Source organism: Bombyx mandarina, chromosome 25 (genome assembly GCF_030267445.1).
Source record: "Bombyx mandarina strain Sakado chromosome 25, ASM3026744v2".
In the NCBI taxonomy this organism is placed as follows: Eukaryota; Metazoa; Arthropoda; class Insecta; order Lepidoptera; family Bombycidae; genus Bombyx; species Bombyx mandarina.
Window position 1 is genome coordinate 3,857,597 of NC_143231.1, and position 19,085 is coordinate 3,876,681.

The 19,085-nt window shown below is 36.1% G+C and overlaps 4 protein-coding genes across 5 annotated transcripts in view; 2 read left to right on the forward strand and 2 right to left on the reverse strand.

The window, feature by feature from the left end:
* Window positions 1-7,123, forward strand: part of DNApol-epsilon255 (DNA polymerase epsilon catalytic subunit 1) — a 40,010-nt gene extending 32,887 nt beyond the window's left edge. Inside the window, exons 33-41 of one of the 2 annotated variants that reach the window (XR_016325401.1) lie at window positions 254-398; window positions 1,243-1,427; window positions 1,588-1,712; window positions 2,543-2,623; window positions 3,223-3,383; window positions 4,750-4,912; window positions 5,123-5,242; window positions 6,179-6,311; window positions 6,922-7,123. Coding sequence is in view for 1 of the 2 variants with exons in the window: in XM_089738582.1 (XP_089594708.1) it covers window positions 254-398; window positions 1,243-1,427; window positions 1,588-1,712; window positions 2,543-2,623; window positions 3,223-3,383; window positions 4,750-4,912; window positions 5,070-5,242; window positions 6,179-6,311; window positions 6,922-7,089 (1,334 nt within the window). In the remaining variant the exon portion in view is untranslated. Of the gene's footprint in view, window positions 1-253; window positions 399-1,242; window positions 1,428-1,587; window positions 1,713-2,542; window positions 2,624-3,222; window positions 3,384-4,749; window positions 4,913-5,069; window positions 5,243-6,178; window positions 6,312-6,921 lie in introns of both variants that reach the window. The other variant, XM_089738582.1, reaches the window with a different exon arrangement.
* A 457-nt stretch (window positions 7,124-7,580) lies between these two features.
* On the reverse strand, window positions 7,581-9,089 carry Sec13 (nuclear pore and COPII coat complex component secretory 13). Its single transcript, XM_028175532.2, has 2 exons — window positions 8,366-9,089; window positions 7,581-8,018 (listed from the first exon to the last, which is right to left on the reverse strand). The coding sequence occupies exons 1-2, from the start codon at window positions 8,933-8,935 to the stop codon at window positions 7,647-7,649; spliced, it is 942 nt and encodes a 313-aa protein (XP_028031333.2). The 5' UTR covers window positions 8,936-9,089; the 3' UTR covers window positions 7,581-7,646.
* An 813-nt stretch (window positions 9,090-9,902) lies between these two features.
* Window positions 9,903-11,335, forward strand: LOC114243923 (mitochondrial inner membrane subdomain organizer). The gene is made up of 5 exons (XM_028175575.2): window positions 9,903-10,112; window positions 10,191-10,250; window positions 10,321-10,494; window positions 10,574-10,717; window positions 10,797-11,335. Exons 1-5 carry the CDS (start codon window positions 10,041-10,043, stop codon window positions 11,157-11,159), a joined length of 813 nt encoding a protein of 270 aa, XP_028031376.2. The 5' UTR covers window positions 9,903-10,040; the 3' UTR covers window positions 11,160-11,335.
* A 26-nt stretch (window positions 11,336-11,361) lies between these two features.
* Rab8 (RAS oncogene family member Rab8) lies at window positions 11,362-19,003 on the reverse strand. Its single transcript, XM_028175614.2, has 5 exons — window positions 18,805-19,003; window positions 18,511-18,571; window positions 17,271-17,475; window positions 17,010-17,150; window positions 11,362-11,909 (listed from the first exon to the last, which is right to left on the reverse strand). The coding sequence occupies exons 1-5, from the start codon at window positions 18,926-18,928 to the stop codon at window positions 11,808-11,810; spliced, it is 633 nt and encodes a 210-aa protein (XP_028031415.1). The 5' UTR covers window positions 18,929-19,003; the 3' UTR covers window positions 11,362-11,807.
* Window positions 19,004-19,085: the final 82 nt, after the last annotated feature.

Here is a 19,085-nt window from a genome sequence, read left to right on the forward strand (position 1 = left end):
CTCGTATGATTTGTCCAAACCTCTCTTGTTCCATCTATAATATTGCGACATTTCGAAGTAATCCACATTAGAGGTACACAAAACCTCTCACTCTCTCACCCACGTCTCAAGGTGGGTGGCGGCATTTTCGTTGTAGACGTCTATGGGTCTGCGGTAACCATTTAACACCAGGTGGGCCTTGAGTTCGTCCACTCATCTAAGCAATAAAAAAAAAAAATACAGCCAATGATGCTCAATAAAACACACCCTGTAGGTCCAAACGCGTCCCTGAACTACGACGAGGCGGCTCAGTGCAGCGCCGCCTTCAAGATCCTGAGGACGATGGTCGCGTCCTGGCTCCGTGACGTCACGCAATACAAAAACGTCTTCGCAGACTTCCAAATAACGCACTTCTACAGGTATGTAACCTCGTAGATTTATCCACGAGCACACATCAACTATCTCTTTCGCGATATTCGACGATAGAGGCAGGATATAATAAATAATAAATAAATATTTACTAACAATCACGCCACGTTAACTAGTCCCGTTATAAGTTCGTAAAAAACTTGTGTTATAGGTACCAGATAACGGAAATAAATTTAAGATTTTTATTATACACATACATATATTTAATATACATCCATAACCCTGGAAAAGACTTTTATATTTATCATACAAATATCTTCCCTTGGCGGGATTCGAACCCGCGACCCCCTTATGTAGTGACCATGTCACTTACCACTACACCAGATGGTCGTTAATATAGATATATCTCGACGGGTGAAAGACTGTTTGGTTTAAGTGACATTTCGCTTAATATGCGACATTTATCTTTGTAATTTTATTTGTTATTAGCATCAACAATTCGATGTTTTTAATTGAACTTCAATTAAGTTTACCCCATTTATAGCTGAAGAAGTTTTTTTATTATGATATTCTTTCCAAATTTTAAACGGCTCTCTTGTAACGTTGTAAGTAAAAATGTCGCTTAAACCAAATAGCCTCTGACCCCGTCGATATATAATATATAAAACTACATCCAGCTATGCTGAGCTATGTGAGGTCGAGGCAGCATATCCTATGTTCCATTCAGGCCTATCACCCTCAGACACGATCCATCCAAGTGTTTTTAAGACATCCTTTGCTTATTATTATGAAGTCTTATCGCTAAAACCGATCTCTTCCAGACCACCCTTTTATCATATCGTACAATAGGTATGTTGCGGTGTTATCATTTTAATCATGTTAATAATAATTCAGGTGGTTAAAAACGCCGACGTCTCTGCTGTACGACCCGGCGCTTCGGCGCACCCTGTACAACCTGATGAAGAAGCTGTTCCTGATGCTGCTGGCGGAGTTCAGGCGGCTGGGCTCGGTGCTCGTGCACGCCGACTTCAACAAGATCCTGCTCAGCACTAAGAAGACTTCGGTCGTCGACGGAATAGGTAAGGAGGCTCAAATGAAAAGTTTCCCATAAATGAGAATCGCTCCTGTGTCCCATGGCAGAGCAACGTAGTGGTCCCGAGAGGTCCCTCTCCGTGCAGTATTCCACGTGAACCACTTGACGAGCGTCAAGTAAATCATCCTACTCCACCTTGTTCCCAGGATACGTAGAATTCGTGGTGCAGAGCATAAGGAATAAGGAATTGTTCCACGGCATCGATATTAGGTACCGGCAGTGCTGGGTGCATCTGCTGTGGCTCGACGAGGCCAACTATGCGGGGATACAGGTATGATAAATTAAACTCAAAGACTCGACATAATAAGGTCGGTTATTCTGTTTCTTCTAGTAAAAAAAAGTCACCTAATTACATTTTAAGAGACATTTAACGTTTTCTTTTTTTTTTTGATATGAGTACAATGATAGTTTAATAAATAACTACCCAAATACTAGTATTTATAGAATGTAACACGAAGATTATTTTATGCACCACTTAATACCTTAAGGGTCGTATCGGTCAAACGGTAGACCTACAACGTGCACGCGGACGTATTGTAAACTATCTCAAAACCGAAGACAGTTGGCGCGAAAATTATACGTTTTCTTACATTACGCGCTTCTTCTTCTTCAAACAAGACTTGTGCAGAGTACTTAACGGTAGGCAGCGGTTTGGCTCTTTGCCTCTGGCATTGCTGACGCCCATGGGCGACGATAACCCCTCACTATCAGGAAGGCCGCATGCTCGTCTGCCTACAAGGTCAATAAAACAAAAATAAAGACATTACGCGCAATGTATTACAATTAAAAAATCAGTTGGCGCGTGAGGTGAACGACCTCGAGCGTCTAAATTAATTCTAAATTCGGTCAAGTAGCTATCACGAGTTCATTTTTCGTAAATAGCTTATTCCGGATTCGGCTTGTGTTTTTAAGACTTTGTGTTTCTACACACCAGTACGAGTGAATTTTCTCTTATTAATAGAAATTGTTGTTATCATCAGACCGGTCGAAGGTGCCTCACCGATGTTTCTGGAAAACCTCCAACATCCTACACTTTGTAGGGCGCTTCCAGAACATTCCTAAGTTTCCAAAATGAAGTCTAATTTTCGTTTACTCGAACAGGGCAAGCTTCCGGAAGGCTTAACTGAAGTGGGATCTTCTCAAGTTCCTCCGAGCAATAACGAGGACGGCGACACTGATGAGGTACCTATTTTTATCTATCTACACTTGACGCTTTATATTGTCGATGGCAATAATAATGTTTAATAGACCTGTCTAGCTGTCATCTGATTATTATTGGACACTTGTGAATATACGTCACTTACATACTAATTTAATTATTAGCGATTAAGTGTGGGCTCACAAAACGTCCCACCACCAGTAAAGTAAGTTTGCTCAAAGACAACTCAACCCGTGTGATCAAGCACATACATGAGTTTAACTTATACTGTGTCTTTCGAGGCCTCTATCTAATATATCAGTTTTAGATTTAAACGTTTTTTTTGTTAATTTTTTTCTCATACCTATGCTGATAGCCTTGAGAGGCTATTTCAGCTTTATCCGCTAGCTTTACACGCTAGTGTAGGTGAGCTCACGGGGCTCAAACCGGGAGTGTTCTAACACCGGCCCTAGCAAGAAAAGTGCTTCGCAGAATCTAGCACGGATCGCAAAAGCGATCCACCGAGAAACTAAGTGGGCTGTGTCTATGGATTAATTTACTCGCCGAGCCGCGAGCCGCAAGCGACGGGTTCTGTTAAAAAAAAGACTCGCTTTTGATAATAATCGATTGAAATCCTAAACAGGAGAGTTCGATAGTGATGCACTGGAACCTGGCCAAGTTCCTGCCGGGCTTCGTCCGGGAGCAGTTCGTGTCCGCCGTGGCCGGGTACCTGGCCGCCGCCCGCACGCGCCCCGCCGACCTGCCCGCCCTGCTGCGCGGCGAGATCTCGCAGAAACTGTTCCGGTCAGTACACCCGCCCCGCCCGCTGCTAGACTACAACATCACTATATTCTAGTACCCTCGGTCTTCGATAATTAGACAAACTACAATATCATTATATTGTAGTACCTTCGGTCCTCGATATTTAGACAAAATTTTAAGTCAAACAGATGTCTTGAAGTTAATAAAAATGAAGTTGAAAAATTCCGATACCGACCGCTTCCGAAAACGAAGACAAACGATAATACTAATTACACCTTTGATGATGGTATGGAAAAAATACCGTACTGATTTTTAAAAAAAATCATAATTTTAAAACGTTATATCAGCATTATTTACGTTTCACCATGTTAGTACAGCTAAATGAAACGATATTTTCATAAAAGATACATTAATTTGTTTTAAAAAAAAACAGCAATGAAACACAAAATCAAAAACAGCTGATGATCGGGTCAACGAACGCCCGGGCGCAGCGCTGCGCACACTCGCGCGATCGCACAAATACTTATTTACGACATTTGTCTAAATAACTCCATCATCAAAGGTGTTATTAGTCTGTCTTCGTTTTCGGAAGCGGTCTCCTAACACCCAGTAATAGATACAAGTATAGGCTATGAAAGCGTGTTAACAAATGTTCAGTATAATGTCAAGTATAAATCTGGGATGTTAGAATAATAAAAACAACCCAATATTTCTAAGTAAAGGTTGTTCTGTCCTCAAGAACATTTAAATAGACAATCAGATTGAAAAGTATAACATAATAATATAAAGTATAAGTGTAACTTTACAGAGACCTTAGAACTTATATCTCAAGGTGGGTGGCGCATTTACATTGTAGATGTCTATGGGCTCCAGTAACCACTTAACACCAGGTGGGCTGTGAGCTCGCATCATCCATCTAAGCAATAAAAAAATAAAGAAAAGTATGTGTTTAGTGAACTACAACTACAGAATATATTCTTGAGTTCGTTCATTTATAATTAACAATAAAAAAGAACAATTTTCATATTCACATGTTTGGCTATGTTGTTAGCGCCACTGTTTTTTTCTATCTATTCTAGTAACCTCGAGATAGATACACCGACCTAGTAGGTGAAACTACGAGCTTGAAACCTGACTTCGTTACTAAACTGGCCCCAGCAAGAGCAGTGCTTCGCAGAATCTACCACCGGATCGGAAACGCGATCCACTGAGAAAATCCGGCGAGAAACTCAGCGGGTTGTGTCTATGGGTACTGACCAGAACCCAATATGGAATCTCAGACTGCGTCATTCAGTCATCAATACCAATACATAGACTCAAATAAATCGTTGACTACAGAGACATATAAATTAGGTACTAAAGTTTTATATAGATTTAGTTAATAAAACTTATCGATGAACTTCGACAGAGTAACGGAGAAGATAAACACGCGGATGCCGACGCTCCGGCTGTCGGACATCGGGCCGCAGCCCGGCCTCAAGGCGGACGCGCTCAGTGACGTCACGCCCGCCCTGCTCTTCGTCAACGCCGTCTGTAAAGTTTTCTCCCTCGATCCGACCTTAGACGAAGAGGTGAATATCATACAACATTTACAATCATTTACATCAATAATATACAACATTTGTCTAAATAACTCCATCATCAAAGGCGCCATTAGTACTATCGTCTGTCTTCGTTTTCGGAAGCGGTCTCCTAACACCCGGTATAGATGTGACAAACACCTGACAGATGACGCTTGTGCGGCGCAACCTGCTCCGTCTGATCGGCGTGGGCGAGTTCAGCAGCGCGGCGGAGTGGCGCGAGCCGTGCGCCGCGTGCGTGCTGACCGAGCTCACGTGCCGCGTGTGCAACCACTGCCGCGACCTCGACCTGTGCAGGGACGCGCGAGACGATACGGAACGGTAACCTTTTTTTTTTCGGGCCGGGGCCGAACCTACGATGTGCTCGCGCGTAGGGGACGCGTGGGGTATGTGGGACTTGACGATCTGCAAAGTGTTGGGAGCAGACCGCGGGCCCTAAGAATTTTAGGGCCCTACCGCACTAAACGACTCCCCTGCACTCTTACACCCGACGTCCGATCTCTGTCCGGGGTCAGAACCCGGTCAGAGTAGGGGGGTTTCCGCGGTCAACACTACAGCCAGACACGCGGCGCCACCCCGAGGACGCCCGACCGACGGGTCGTCGAGGCGATAGTCGACGGAACGGTAACCGACCCGACCCTACCAACCACGATTCAGTGATCATTCAAATAACCTGTATTAGTAATAACTCGAAAGAGGTTATGCTCGTATGCTCGTCTGCCTACAAGGGCAATAAAAAAAATATTCTGCGAATGATGAATTTAAATCGATTCGAATCGAATCGAGAACACTAATTTATTGAAGTGAAACTTCTTTAGGCCCTTTGACAGTAAAATTTAACTCGCGACAGATTCGTTACGGCTAGGGAGATACAGATTTTAGGAAGAGCGAGATTGAGAAAATAGATAGCGTCTGGCGAACCACTCGACCGTGGAGAGAAAGGACAAAGCGAGCTAGGTCCTTTCTCTTATACACAGCATTCCATATTGCAAGAGAAATTTGATTTAAAAATGAAAAATGTAGAAAATCCCAATACTACACAACGCAAAAGAAGTTTCACTTCTTTCACATGCGCCAAGTTCCACGCGTACAATATTATTATTTTAATTAATATTTGATAAATAGTAAACAATGTTTTTTAAGAATAATTAAGTGACTGTAGACTAATCATCTGGCCAAAGATGTGTTTTGTAGAATACGAGAGAGCTGATATTTCAGTACTTATAAAACATGTGTACAATATTTGTTTATTTTCAGTCCGGCGTGTTTATGTCCAACATGTGGAACAGCATATGATAATCAGGAAATAGAATGGCGACTAATCGAGACGATGAACAAACGTACGATGGCGTATACACTGCAAGATCTTATATGTAGCCGATGTCACCAGGTATGAATAATTAAATATTACACATTCATTGTTAGAGTATGCACAAAAACTATATTTTTTTCGTGTGAGAAACTATGAACACACCCCGTACCCACCATTATCGATATAACTTAAAACTTATATAGACGTAACAGCATCAAATAAGTATGTTAGCACAATAGGTAACACTGCAATTCGTTGCAGTGTTACATTGCATAGCAGTTAGATTGAAATAATCAATACTGCAGTATTGATTATTTCAATCATTCTGTGACTAGGCTAAATCGAAATACCTCATAGCCACAACACAAAATGACTAAATGAGGAAGCTCATCTCAAAAGCTTATTATTTTTAATATTTTACTACAATAATACTATTTTCATAGAATAATTAATTTTTAATGATAGTGTGTAAAAGTCAACTACAGCTTTCTATTTAAACCTCCTTTAGTAAGAAATTACATTCTTTAGCACTCAGAGTAAGAAGTTAATGTGGCTCTTTAAAGGAAGAAATAAAGGAATATATACCATAGGGGATTGTGAGCAGACTGCATATACATATAAAAAGACTAGGAAAAAATGTTTGGTTTCATTCAGAATTTGAATCTATGTACATGTATATTTCTTCCAGGTAAAACGTGAGAATTTGTCAGTGGTCTGTGATTGTGCTGGAGATTTTTCACTGATGGTTCCCGTAACAGAGATCAAAGACCAACTAATGACTTTCAAGACAATAGCTGAATATTATCAGATGCCATTATTGTTAGAACAAATTGACTTTAATCTTAAAAACATGTGATAGTTTGTATTTTAAGTATATTTTTTTTATATATGTCCCTTTGTTTTATTTCTATTGTCACAAACAATTAAGACGAGAACCCAAATATTTTTACATATTCTAGCTATTTTGGCGACAAATGAAAATAAACTTTCCAATGTGAAAAGTACATTCCTCTAATTTTTATCATCATAAAAGTATACATGTGAACTTTTCTCTTTAAACTGTTACTGGAATAGAAACTACAATGACCACATGCATGATCCAAGATGATATAATTGTAGTTTTTGCAGTATAGTACTAAATTCTAAAACACACTATCTAATTGATAATGATTTTGTACATTGACAATAGTGATGTCATCTCTTCAGCCCATGTTAAATACATACAGTAATAATAATCATAGCAATTTATTTAAAACCTGTTAGATATGTCACAACCCAATTATTGGATTATCAAATTGAATATATATATTAAATCTGGGTTTTGATGAAGTTTATAAAAAATCAGTGTTAATGTACATATTTTATATTACTATTAGCAGATTACAAAATTAACAAATGAAATTAAAAGCAAATTCAAAGTGTGCTTCTTTCATCATTAGGTGTTTGGCCCAAACCTTTGGCAACTTCACTAATACATAACCACTGGCCGTCAGTGCTCTCACGCCAAAGGCTGACTTTGTTATCTCCTCCTGATACAGCCAAGATGTTGCCAGTGAGAGACCAGCTAACACTCCATACTACATCATCAAATGTGTTTAATATTGTTGGGGTCCAAGATACATTATCATCACTAGACCATATGACAACCCTCTTGTCTTGGGAGCAGCTGGCAATCATTGAACGTTGTAATCCCAGAGAGGGTGCCCACGCTACATCTCTGACCCAATCAATGTGCAACTCTAATCGGTTCTCTTCAACCCATTGATCACCTTGCTCTCTCCAAATCTGAAAACAACAACCGGAATAACTAATAAATAAAAAAACAAGAATTAAGAAACATTATGTCATTAAATAGTAATCATGAAACACAGGGTTTATTAAGAACATATGGATAATAAAGGACAAGGTAGTTTTAGGTAGGTATGTTAAAACATGTTCAATTAATTATTGTTGCTATATATCTATTTTAAAAAAATAATAATTGCTGCCTTGTTTTTTTTTACCTTATAAATAAATAACCCGGAATAAATCACACACATTCATCTGGCCTCAAATCAGGATTCTCTGCGGCGCAACAGTTAGGAGTGCTAACTACTGTAATACAGAGTCAGTAAACACAACTTGTAACATACCTTGATTAAATTATCACATCCTCCAGTAACTAATCTCTTTGGAGCATCTTTATTGGTAAGCGGATCTAAGTTCAAATCTGCAGATAAAGCTGGGCACCAACTAATAGAATTAACACCAATGGCATGTGCACCCGTTATCTTTTTTACGTCCCAATTACCAGTATCTTGTGAATATTGTATGATAGAGATTGAGCCATCTGAACTACAACAAGCGAGGATTAAGCCGTACTCAGCCGGCGCCCACGCAACAGAGTTCACAGAGCTTTCGTGTCCAGTGTGTTCGTATAGTTTAGTCCACTCTCCAGACTCTTTCCATATGATAACTTTCCTGTCATAAGAGCATGACGCTAATAGGTTCCCATACTTGGGATGAGCCCAAGCTACCTGCCACACGGGGCCAAAATGACCCTTCAAATCAGCAGCCAATGTTTGTGTACCATTCTTAATGTCGTATATTTTCACTGAATGATCCGAAGAACATGTAGCTAGTTTTAGTCCGTAATAATCCAGTTCAGCGTCATGTATCATATCTTCATGGCCGGTATCAATAGTATTCAAAACAGTGATCATTATTAATTATTTTTATTAACCTACACAATACACAACGGAAAATGGGCAATCAACTGTCAAACCAGTTGACGTGGAATTTCAACAGTGCTACCAGTAAAATATTTTATAACCACCCACACGAGCTATTTCGACATTGCAAAGACAGTCGCAGTGCGTCCCCTATAAACTTATTAGGTAAGATTAACTATAACTAAATATAATTGAGTCGACTATTATCAAAGCCGGCAATGTGACTTTTGGACAATGATTGGTAAATCAGAAAAACGAATTATTGACTTTGTATTCCATTGGCAGTCACAAAACTCTTCGGAACGACATCTTAGTTAAATAACAGGTTAACTATTAACCTTTATTTAATGCAGGTTTTGAACCGTATTCTTTGAAGGAGACGATTATATTCAAATCAATCTGTATTGACATATCAATAAAAAATTTTTGTCCAAATGCACAGATTGCCACCTTTGATAATAGACGACTCATATTATTAAAAAGTGGCAGAATTTAATTGCAGCTTCAACATACGCGACGCTACAACTGAATTATTCTTTTTATCAATTTTGTTATGGAAGCTAGAGATTTTCTTGATGATTCGAGATTATTGATCACATAGCTCCAACACAGTCTACAAAAAAGCACAAATATTTTAGTGCCAGAATGCCGCTCGTGTGTTAGAGGTCATAAATTACCTCTTTGGTATTATTTGTTAACCTTAGGTTAGCACAATCTTTGGTTAGGTTATTTATTACTTTATTACTTTTTGCGCGTACTTATGAAGCATCTCCCAAAAGTTTAAAGCATTTATATTTATAGCTAAACCTAAACTGTATGAAGATACTTTTATTGAGATATCAAGACTAGCCCTCCAATAAATTTAAAAATCTATGCTTTATGTAACTATTAACCAAAGATTAAACACTGTGTCAGGTTACATTTGGTAGTTAACCAAAGATAATAAAGAGCTCAGTAGAATCAAACAAAAATTCTGACAAGTCTGAAGCTGTTTTTTCTCTCATTCATCTAAATTCAGAATTGGATTGAAAATATTGATGAGCTAATTTACGAAAGTTTAAGAAATTATGAGAATTTCGTATCTGTAGACATCAAAATGTCTCAAAAAGAAGGAGGAATATTTTACAACATACAATATTTATTACAACAAGATTATCGCGGGGTTAACGTATGTAGATAATTACAAGTTGATGTTGATAATAATAACTTTGTAAACGAAGCACCATCATCTGATTGTTGTTTACAGATAGCAGTATATGCCCTAGCCACCGCTGGTCTCGCCATATCTGTTCATAAGATTCGCCCTGTAAGTATTTGTTTAAAAAAAGCCAATATTAATAATTACATAACTATAAATAATAAAATTACTTCGATAGGTTAGCAAGTTTTCGAAAGCCAGTAAAGTTCCAGATCATTTCATCAGAAATCATGAACCTTTGAAAGGACTATGTGCTGGAGTGCAACATTCACCAGTTCGTGTTCTGGTCAATCACAAAGCCCCAATATATTTACCGCTATGGCATTCCAGTAAACCTCCACTACCAGTTAAGGTAAATGTGATAAAAATATAACTTGTACGAAAATTTACCTACAAAGTAATAAAAATATTTTCTTTTTGTTTTGTTTTAGCTGTGGGGAATTGAAGTAGTTAGTGGGAATGCAGTCAATTGGCTGGAATGTGTTGCTAGGGGCCAGCAAGTGACATTAAAGCCAATCGGAAGAGATAATGATGATCTAGTTTCTACTGTATTATTGCATTTACCTCAGCCTAAGGTATATTTCAATTTAAACAAATTCAACAAAATACCTTAAATTATTAAAAATTACTCTTCAAAAATGTTTTCCATTTCAGAGTAAAGGTGTTCAAACATTGGATATTGGTAAAAAATTGGTGGAACTTGGATTTGCAAAAGCATCATTTCCTAAAGAATTAAAAAAGAATACCATTGAGTCACAAATTGCCCCTGCTCTATTATCAGCAGAAGCACAAGCAAAAAGCCTCAGAAACGGCATTTGGTCTGAGAATCTCCCACCAATTCCAGCATATATTGTTTATTGGAGAAAAGGTTCACAGCTTACTTTGGAGTTATTTGTATTGACAGCCAAGAAGTTACTGCAACTGTTAAAATTTACCACCAAAAGTGCTTTAATAGGAACAAAGAATTTAATATTAATTCCATTCAGGTCAAAACCTAAACAAGTACAAACATCATGAAATGAAAAACTTTCATATAAAGTCTAGTTCAGAAAAGAACCAAATGAGTTATTACAATTATAATTATTCGGTTTCTCTTCAAAACTAGTGATGTTCCTTCCATTTATATAGTGAAATAAATTATCTTTGTATACATTTAATGTTGGTAAATAAAAATTACTAATTCGTTACTTAAATTGGAATTTTATTGAAACAAAATAGATTTATGTAAAAAAAGCTCTTTATTCAAATTAAATAGTGTACATTTTATATTACATTAAAATATATATATATATATAATATATAATCTTAATTTAAAAAGTAGCAAAAGATAAAGTACAGCTAAAATAATCTATTGAAATAATATCCTTTTACCATTAAAATTGATATGAACATAACACAGTGAAATTTTAAGTTTTTAAATACAAAATCAAATTACAAACCGATTACAGATAATTTAATGAACAATACTGTTTATTTATTTTCAAAGACGAAATTAAGTATGTATTCGTAGTCTTGGATATAAAAATACAAAAGCAAGTCTCATCCCCGCAGGAGGTCAACGCACCGTCAAGTAAAGTAGGTAGAAAAATATAGTCAAGGTGGGCAGTTCAAAGTACCACAGTGTTAGAATAGGGCTGGGGCGGGGGTCGTAGTGTGCAGACGGGGTCAAAGCACGCTGCAACGCGACAGCCACGTCACCGGCTTGCGAGCGTCGTTCAGCGTCGGCTTGTGGACGCCACTCCTACCGCCCGACGGATTACTCGCTTCCTATTATCAGAACAACAATTTAGCATATTTCCACTAATAACATTAACGAACAATCGTGATCTATATGTTACGGTAATGCCGGCCACTCACATGCGGGCAAATATTCGTACATAGTACGAATGTTTGCGCGCATGTGAAGGGCCGTCAAACATTCATTCGCAAACTTAGCGGCTGTGCAAATGGGTTCGGTACTCAATTTGCGAACCCGTTTGCGCATCCTCCTACACTTGTTCACGAATGTCTCACGAATTTATCCTCCTTTTTAATTCGTCAATAGAACATTGAAGAGAAAGAGTTTTGAATTTTTTCCCAGACATCATTAACAGCCATGCTGTTTTTATGGGATTTCTTTTGATGAAGATACGCTACACAGTAGACGTCACGAACTATGAAAATGGCGATACTTCCGTTACCTTCGCAATCGTCGACGCAACTGGTCAAACGAATGTGTGTGAGACTACGCGAAGGTTCGCAGTTAAAAACGGTTAAAAAACCGACACAGCTTGGAAAACCACGAATGCAGCGAAAACTTTGCATAATCATTTGCAAAATTAAATGTCGTCCTACACTTGCGGGTTTGCGTATTCGTGCGCATGTGAGTGACCGGTGTAAAAGTACATATTGGGGCAAATGTACACATTTTCCGGTAAATGTGCACAATTACCTCCTCGTTTGGGTAATGTACATTCAACTAACATTTACAATTTCAAAGAAGGGAAATGTACATTGAATTCACAATGACCATGTCGTTTTGGTAAAATATGTGAGCGTGGCATACAAAATACAAAATCGCCATTGCCAGTAAGTGTACATTTCCCAAGAGTGTATATTTATCGTAACATATAATATATTAGTTGTGTGTTGTTTAATTTCTGCTTTATTCTCTATAGGCGCGTTTAGGCAGTGGAATTCACGGCTCTGCTGTGTGCTCGTGTAGAACGTTTGCCGCCAAGGGCGATGTTCTAACTGCCTACAAATTTGAGTTAACTTTTACGTTATGAGAACGTTAAAAAATGGTCACTATGCACTCTGGACTTAAACACGACATCGTGACTGCTGCTCGTTTATCATGACGTATCAGGTCGAAGTCTCATTTGATTTTAATAGCGGCTATCATACGAACTGGAATGTACAACTTTTTCAGAAATAGTTCCGACGCGTTCGGTTTCAAAACGTTCTCTGTGGACCACCAGCAAGAAATGTCTCTCCATTCATTCATATTTACAAAATCTTTTAAAAACGCCTACGTGCAATACTCGATGCACAAGTATAGGGTATGTTTCTATATGAAATAACGTTATCGCGTGACGTGATAATTTATGACGGGTACGGTTTATGTTCAGTTAATTTTTGGTTTCGGTAATCATGATTTACTATAGTAACAAAAAAAAAACTGGATTATTTTTGACACAACTACTGAATTCGACCGCAATCTAGATTGGTCTTTCAGAATATTCATAAGTACTACTTAATAATAAATTATCTAATAAGCTAATCCGGCAAATAATTTTACTTCTACTTCTAGTACTGGTAAATCCTACACTATTTACCGTTTAGGATAATGATTTGAAAGAAGAAAAATACGTACATATTTTATGAATTTTACGTTTTTTTTTTACTTCAAAATAAGTCTATGGTTTCAATGCAACACATTCCACTAGCAAAATTTTTATAGGTTGCGTCGTATAAATACAAAAGGCAAAGCGAGTCACATTCTTGTTACGCTGTCCCAATACAATTGATTTTATCAATTCAATCAGATAACTACGATACGTAGCATTGATAGGTATGATTCTGTACAGCATTATATCATACTTGTAGTTTGTTTGAAGTCGATTTATTTATTAGAGACAAAGGTAAGTTCTATAGGTCGGTAAATTAAAAAAAAAACATATTATTTTTCATCTGGAACCTATGAGTAGCCTAAAGTTTTATAAGCGCTATTAAAAATATATATTTTTATACTGCAGCCCCTATCGACGTATACTCAACAATCCAAACGAACTGTTTTAAAAAAAAAACTTATTATTTTATGGAAAATCTTAAGATGTGAAAGGAGCAAAAATAAATTAATAATTTATTTCCGTGTTCCTGTAACTGAAACTCATAGACATCACGAATAGCGTACCTTGAGCTATGGGATCGAATTTTACTGTATTGCATTGATCAAGTATATCACTCACTTCAAGTAGCCTAGCCAAAGACATGCGGAAGACCTGAGATACTTTAAAAACGTAAATTTTAGACTTAATTATCACACGTTGCTAGTTTTACACACGAAGCTGTGTTAAAATTTATCAACTCCTTCTTTTACTGGTGGTAGGACCTCTTGTGAGTCCGCGCGGGTAGGTACCACCGCCCTGCCTATTTCTGCCGTGAAGTAGTAATGCTTTTCGGTTTGAAGGGTGGGGCAGCCGTTGTAACTATACTGAGATCTTAGAACTTATATCTCAAGTTGGGTGGCGCATTTACGTTGTAGATGTCCATGGGCTCCAGTAGCCGCTTAACACCAGGTGGGCTGCGAGCTCGTCCAACCATCTAAGCAATAAAAAAAAAACAACTCTAGCTCTCCCTTTGCCTACTGAGTATTATGGAATCCACAATGAAACAAAGGCTTATAAGTATGTTATTGCATACTATAAAAACAGCAAGCACTAATCGTTATTCTATCTGAGTACTGAGTCACAAAGTTAAATGTATGGGGATGCTTCATTGATAACGGAAATGGTGAGTAAGACAAGCTGACCGTGTTAAGGCACAAAGAATGATGGTTTTATAATTAATTACAATACACACACCAATAACTGAACTATCTAACAATTTAATTCATAATTAAAAAACTAGTATTCCAATCCAATACTTATTGTGAAATATTAGTTTTTAACTAGTTTTTATTAACTTGGTCTGTATGTATGTATGCAATCTTTGAACGTCATTTTCGCAGACTTCAAGAAGTCCGATTAACTTGAAAATCTGTATACGCATCAAGGAACTGACGGTTTTATAACTTTGCTCTAATGTCTGTAGTAGTGTAGTGTATTAACAGTATAAAAAAAATGTAATTAATTTTTACTTCGGGTTATTGTTATATTAGCATTATTTTTAAACTAGGTACATACCTATACATTATTATTCCAAATCATCAAATTACCTACATCTAATATTGTTATAAGGATCAAGATGGAAGTTATTACTTCTAGAGATTTTAAAGTTGTATGCAAAGTATTAGAGAGGGAAACAAATATATGAGTCGACTATTATCAAAGCCGGCAATCTGACTTTTGGACAATTATTGGTAAATCAGAAAAACGAATTATTGACTTTGTATTCCATTGGCAATCACAAAACTCTTCGGAACGACATCTTAGATAAATAACAGGTTAACTATTAACCTTTATTTAATGCAGGTTTTGAACCGTATTCTTTGAAGGAGACGATTATATTCAAATCAATCTGTATTGACATATCAATAACATTTTTTTGTCCAAATGCACAGATTGCCACCTTTGATAATAGACGACTCATATATAGCACGTATTCGTGTATTATTATAAGTGGTTAGACATACATTTTGGCCCCAAGTGACGTCATAGGTAAAGTAGTTGCGTTTAGACATCTAATGTAAAGTTTTCACGGCAATTATATTATGTATACTTTTACCTAATTTGTAAAAAACAAAAATGTTCATAGACGCCCACAGATCGATGCATTTTTAGACTTGGAAACAGTTTTGTTTACTTTTTTTCAAGGCTTCGGGCTACTAATTAAGACAAAAGAATCCGTGTTTGTATTTAGACTTCTGTCACTAAGCATTGAATGTCTTCTATTTTTTGCTATCAAAAGCATCTATCAGGCTTCTATCAAATTGCTATCATCATTTTGGCAGCACTACAAATGTAGTATTGTAAGAAAACACAATGTTTTTTTTTTATGAGTAGTAATAAATTACTATTGAAAGCATGATTACAATTCAGCATTAAAACGAAATGTATGCTGTTTTATGTTATTTTCTACAAAACTACTAACAATATCGAATCTCATAAAAAACAGGCAAACAAAACAATAATCATACAAAAACACAACACGAGTATATGTTTAAAAGTATATTTTACCTTCTGGATTTCGAAAAGCGGCCATGAAACAAACAAAGTACTAAGATTAGATTTTATTATTACTGGCATACACGGGATCCCTGGTTTATTGTTCTATCTACTAGCTACTACTATAAGGGGCACTACGTGAATGGTACCGCCCATTTTGAGACACAGAATGGTCCTCTCTATTGTATCGCATTAAAATTAGAACTTCTCGAACGGGAACGCATATTTGTTTTGCGGCAGAAGTAGGCATAATGGCGTCACTTCCCTGTGCAGTTTCACAAAACACCACAACACTAGTATGGTTACTTGCTGGGGTTATAGATCACCGCACGGGTAATTTTCGGAAAATACTGCGATAACTCCCTTAGATCGACTTTTACAACGCCCATGGAAAATGTGGTCATTCTTGACTTCTTGCATTTTAATTTGATCTCAAGGTGACCAATTACATGTTGAAATCAAAATCCCAAAAAGTTTAGTCATTAGATACTTGGTTATATTATTTCACTACTGTATGCACATAAAATTTGGAAGTTTTTTTTTGTGTATTTACCTGAATTTAATTTATTTGGTAATATTATTTTACCATTATCGGATACTCTTGCGAGCAACACAATCTTAGATAACTAAAATTTATTTATAATGGCAACTTTTAAAATTGTATGGATTTAAAATACTTTATATGTCTCAAACTACAGTTGAGTTCATACGCCCAGTCTGTTCCACAGCTTTTAATTTTTGTGAAAGTCTTAATTATTAACATGTCTGTCCGTTTTTAGCTGTACATGAGACAATTGCTTTTCAATCTCTTAATCATACCACCAACTGAGGTTATAAAGGAAATGTAGTCATATTAAACACACAATGTGTCATTAACTGTCATAAAATTAGCTCAGAGTGGGATGCGGGAATAGACATTTATGAAAATGACCTTCACGCAATATTGTGATAAAACAGACTAATTTATTATTACAATTAAATTGAAATTTTGCATAAATACCTGTTTCTTTTCCATTTTCGCTTTTATGTCCCTGGCTAAAGTGTAAAATGCATATTCAACATTTAACGAGTCTTTTGCTGATGTCTCCACAAATTTTATCTGATATTCTATGGCTAATTGTTCACCTCGTTCCTTTGATACCTGTAGAATACATTGAGAACCATATATTAACACAAATAAGCGATGTTATGTACTTATTAGTATCATTTACTCAATTATAATCATTAACACAAGAAATTTAAATCAACTCTATTTAAGCACCTGTCTTTGAGAATCTAAGTCACACTTATTTCCAAGTATCATTTTCTCAACATCAGCACTGGCATTCTCTTCAATGTTCCTAATCCAATTCTTAATGTTTTCAAAGCTCTTCTCATTCGTAACATCGTAGACAAGCATAATTCCCATAGAACCACGGTAGTATGCTGTTGTTATTGTACGGAATCTCTCTTGACCAGCAGTATCCCTAAAATGATATAGAAATTGACTTAATGTTTTGATTCTGTTAGGCAGATAGCATTTGAACCATAATTACATAAATATGGTGAGTAAATAAACATTGAGATTTAATTACACATCAAGCTACAACAATCTATTGAATGTGTATTAAAAAATCCACTGTACCAAAATTCTATTTTTTTTTTATGTGAAAAAATTAAGCTTTTAAAATATTATTGTTAACTAATGTTACTGTACTATTATATGTTGCATCATTTATTTCATTAGTTGGATCAACTCATACAAGATTCAGACAACTCATGCACACTTAATACATGCATGCATATTGAAAAAAAGGTACTCTTAAAACAATTATTCATAAAGTTGTCATGAAATATTAATAAAGACTATTTCTTTACGAAAAGTCTATTATTATCCTAAGCCTATTATATACTATATCAACTTTGGCAAATTTCCAAAAAACTTTTAGGAATTTATGTTAAGATTGAATTATTATGTTCTGCTTTCTTTGCAAGCTGACAAAAAAACTTACAAGCCAGTCCTGTAAGTTACCAGAGCTAATAGAAATCAAAACATGAATAATGTTTGAATGATGTCCCACCATTCAAAAAAGAAAGCATGACTTCTTTGTGTCAAAAGTAGGCTTTTACTTTTATGGTGGTATTAGCCTTGGTGGGTTCAACAATATGATTTACCACTAGTATTATTTTTCACCTGCTTCATTGTATTACTTTGTGATACACTAAACTTAAATAAGTACTAATTAAAAAAATGGTAATTTACAATTAAAATTTTGTATTATTGTAATATAATAATCCAGTGATTCAAATTAATTACCAAAAAAAATAATGTAAGAAGATTAAATATGCAATGTGAGACAAACTATAATGTACATTAATTCATTGATTATTACTTACATACTGATAATGAACATGTAAAATATAATTATAATACATAAATCTACAGTAAAAATAACAATGAAACAACTTTTAGATTTCTTTAATCCAAATAGGATAGTCTTTTGTTAAAGAATAAAACTCACCATATTTGTAATTTAACTTTTTTGCCATCAAGGTCTATTGTTCGAATTTTAAAGTCGATACCTGGAAACAAAAACCCATTGAAACTGGAGGGACTAATTAAAATTAGTGAGTATGATGTCATTAATTCTAGTATCCTTTAAATTGATAAGGGTTCCGTTATAAAGGCCGCGCCCTGATCATCATGTATTTAAAAAATGAAACAATGGATAGGAAACAAAAAACACTTCCATTACCTACATTAAGTGTACAAAAAAATTCTTCATTGACACTTTTGATCTGAAGAAACCACTTACCAATTGTGGATATAAAGGAGATGTTAAATGCATCTTCAGAAAATCTAAATAGTATTGATGTTTTTCCCACTCCCGAATCTCCGATTAAGAGTAATTTGAATAAACAATCGTAAGTTTTTGCCATTTTTTACAACAATCTGATTACGCTAATACACATAGCCTGCCATTCATTTGGCATTTTTCAATCTCCACTAGTGATGTGAAACGAATTTTAATTTTCTATAGTAAATTAGTCACATGAGATACTGATTTTTTTAATAATAGTTAAATTGAAAAAATAA

What these genes read in the sequence shown, in the direction of transcription:
- Rab8 (XM_028175614.2), bottom strand. Translation starts at nt 18,928, where the DNA reads ATGGCAAAAACTTACGATTGTTTATTCAAATTACTCTTAATCGGAGAT. An exon ending in AAAGTTAAATTACAAATATG is followed by an intron (nt 17,476 to 18,510) that starts GTGAGTTTTATT and finishes ATATCATTTTAG; the next exon opens with GGATACTGCTGGTCAAGAGA. An exon ending in CGAAAATGGAAAAGAAACAG is followed by an intron (nt 11,910 to 17,009) that starts GTATTTATGCAA and finishes TTCTGATAATAG; the next exon opens with GAAGCGAGTAATCCGTCGGG.
- LOC114243923 (XM_028175575.2), top strand. Translation starts at nt 10,041, where the DNA reads ATGTCTCAAAAAGAAGGAGGAATATTTTACAACATACAATATTTATTA. An exon ending in AACCTCCACTACCAGTTAAG is followed by an intron (nt 10,495 to 10,573) that starts GTAAATGTGATA and finishes GTTTTGTTTTAG; the next exon opens with CTGTGGGGAATTGAAGTAGT. An exon ending in TGCATTTACCTCAGCCTAAG is followed by an intron (nt 10,718 to 10,796) that starts GTATATTTCAAT and finishes TTTCCATTTCAG; the next exon opens with AGTAAAGGTGTTCAAACATT.
- Sec13 (XM_028175532.2), bottom strand. Translation starts at nt 8,935, where the DNA reads ATGATCACTGTTTTGAATACTATTGATACCGGCCATGAAGATATGATA. An exon ending in GATGTGATAATTTAATCAAG is followed by an intron (nt 8,019 to 8,365) that starts GTATGTTACAAG and finishes TGTTGTTTTCAG; the next exon opens with ATTTGGAGAGAGCAAGGTGA.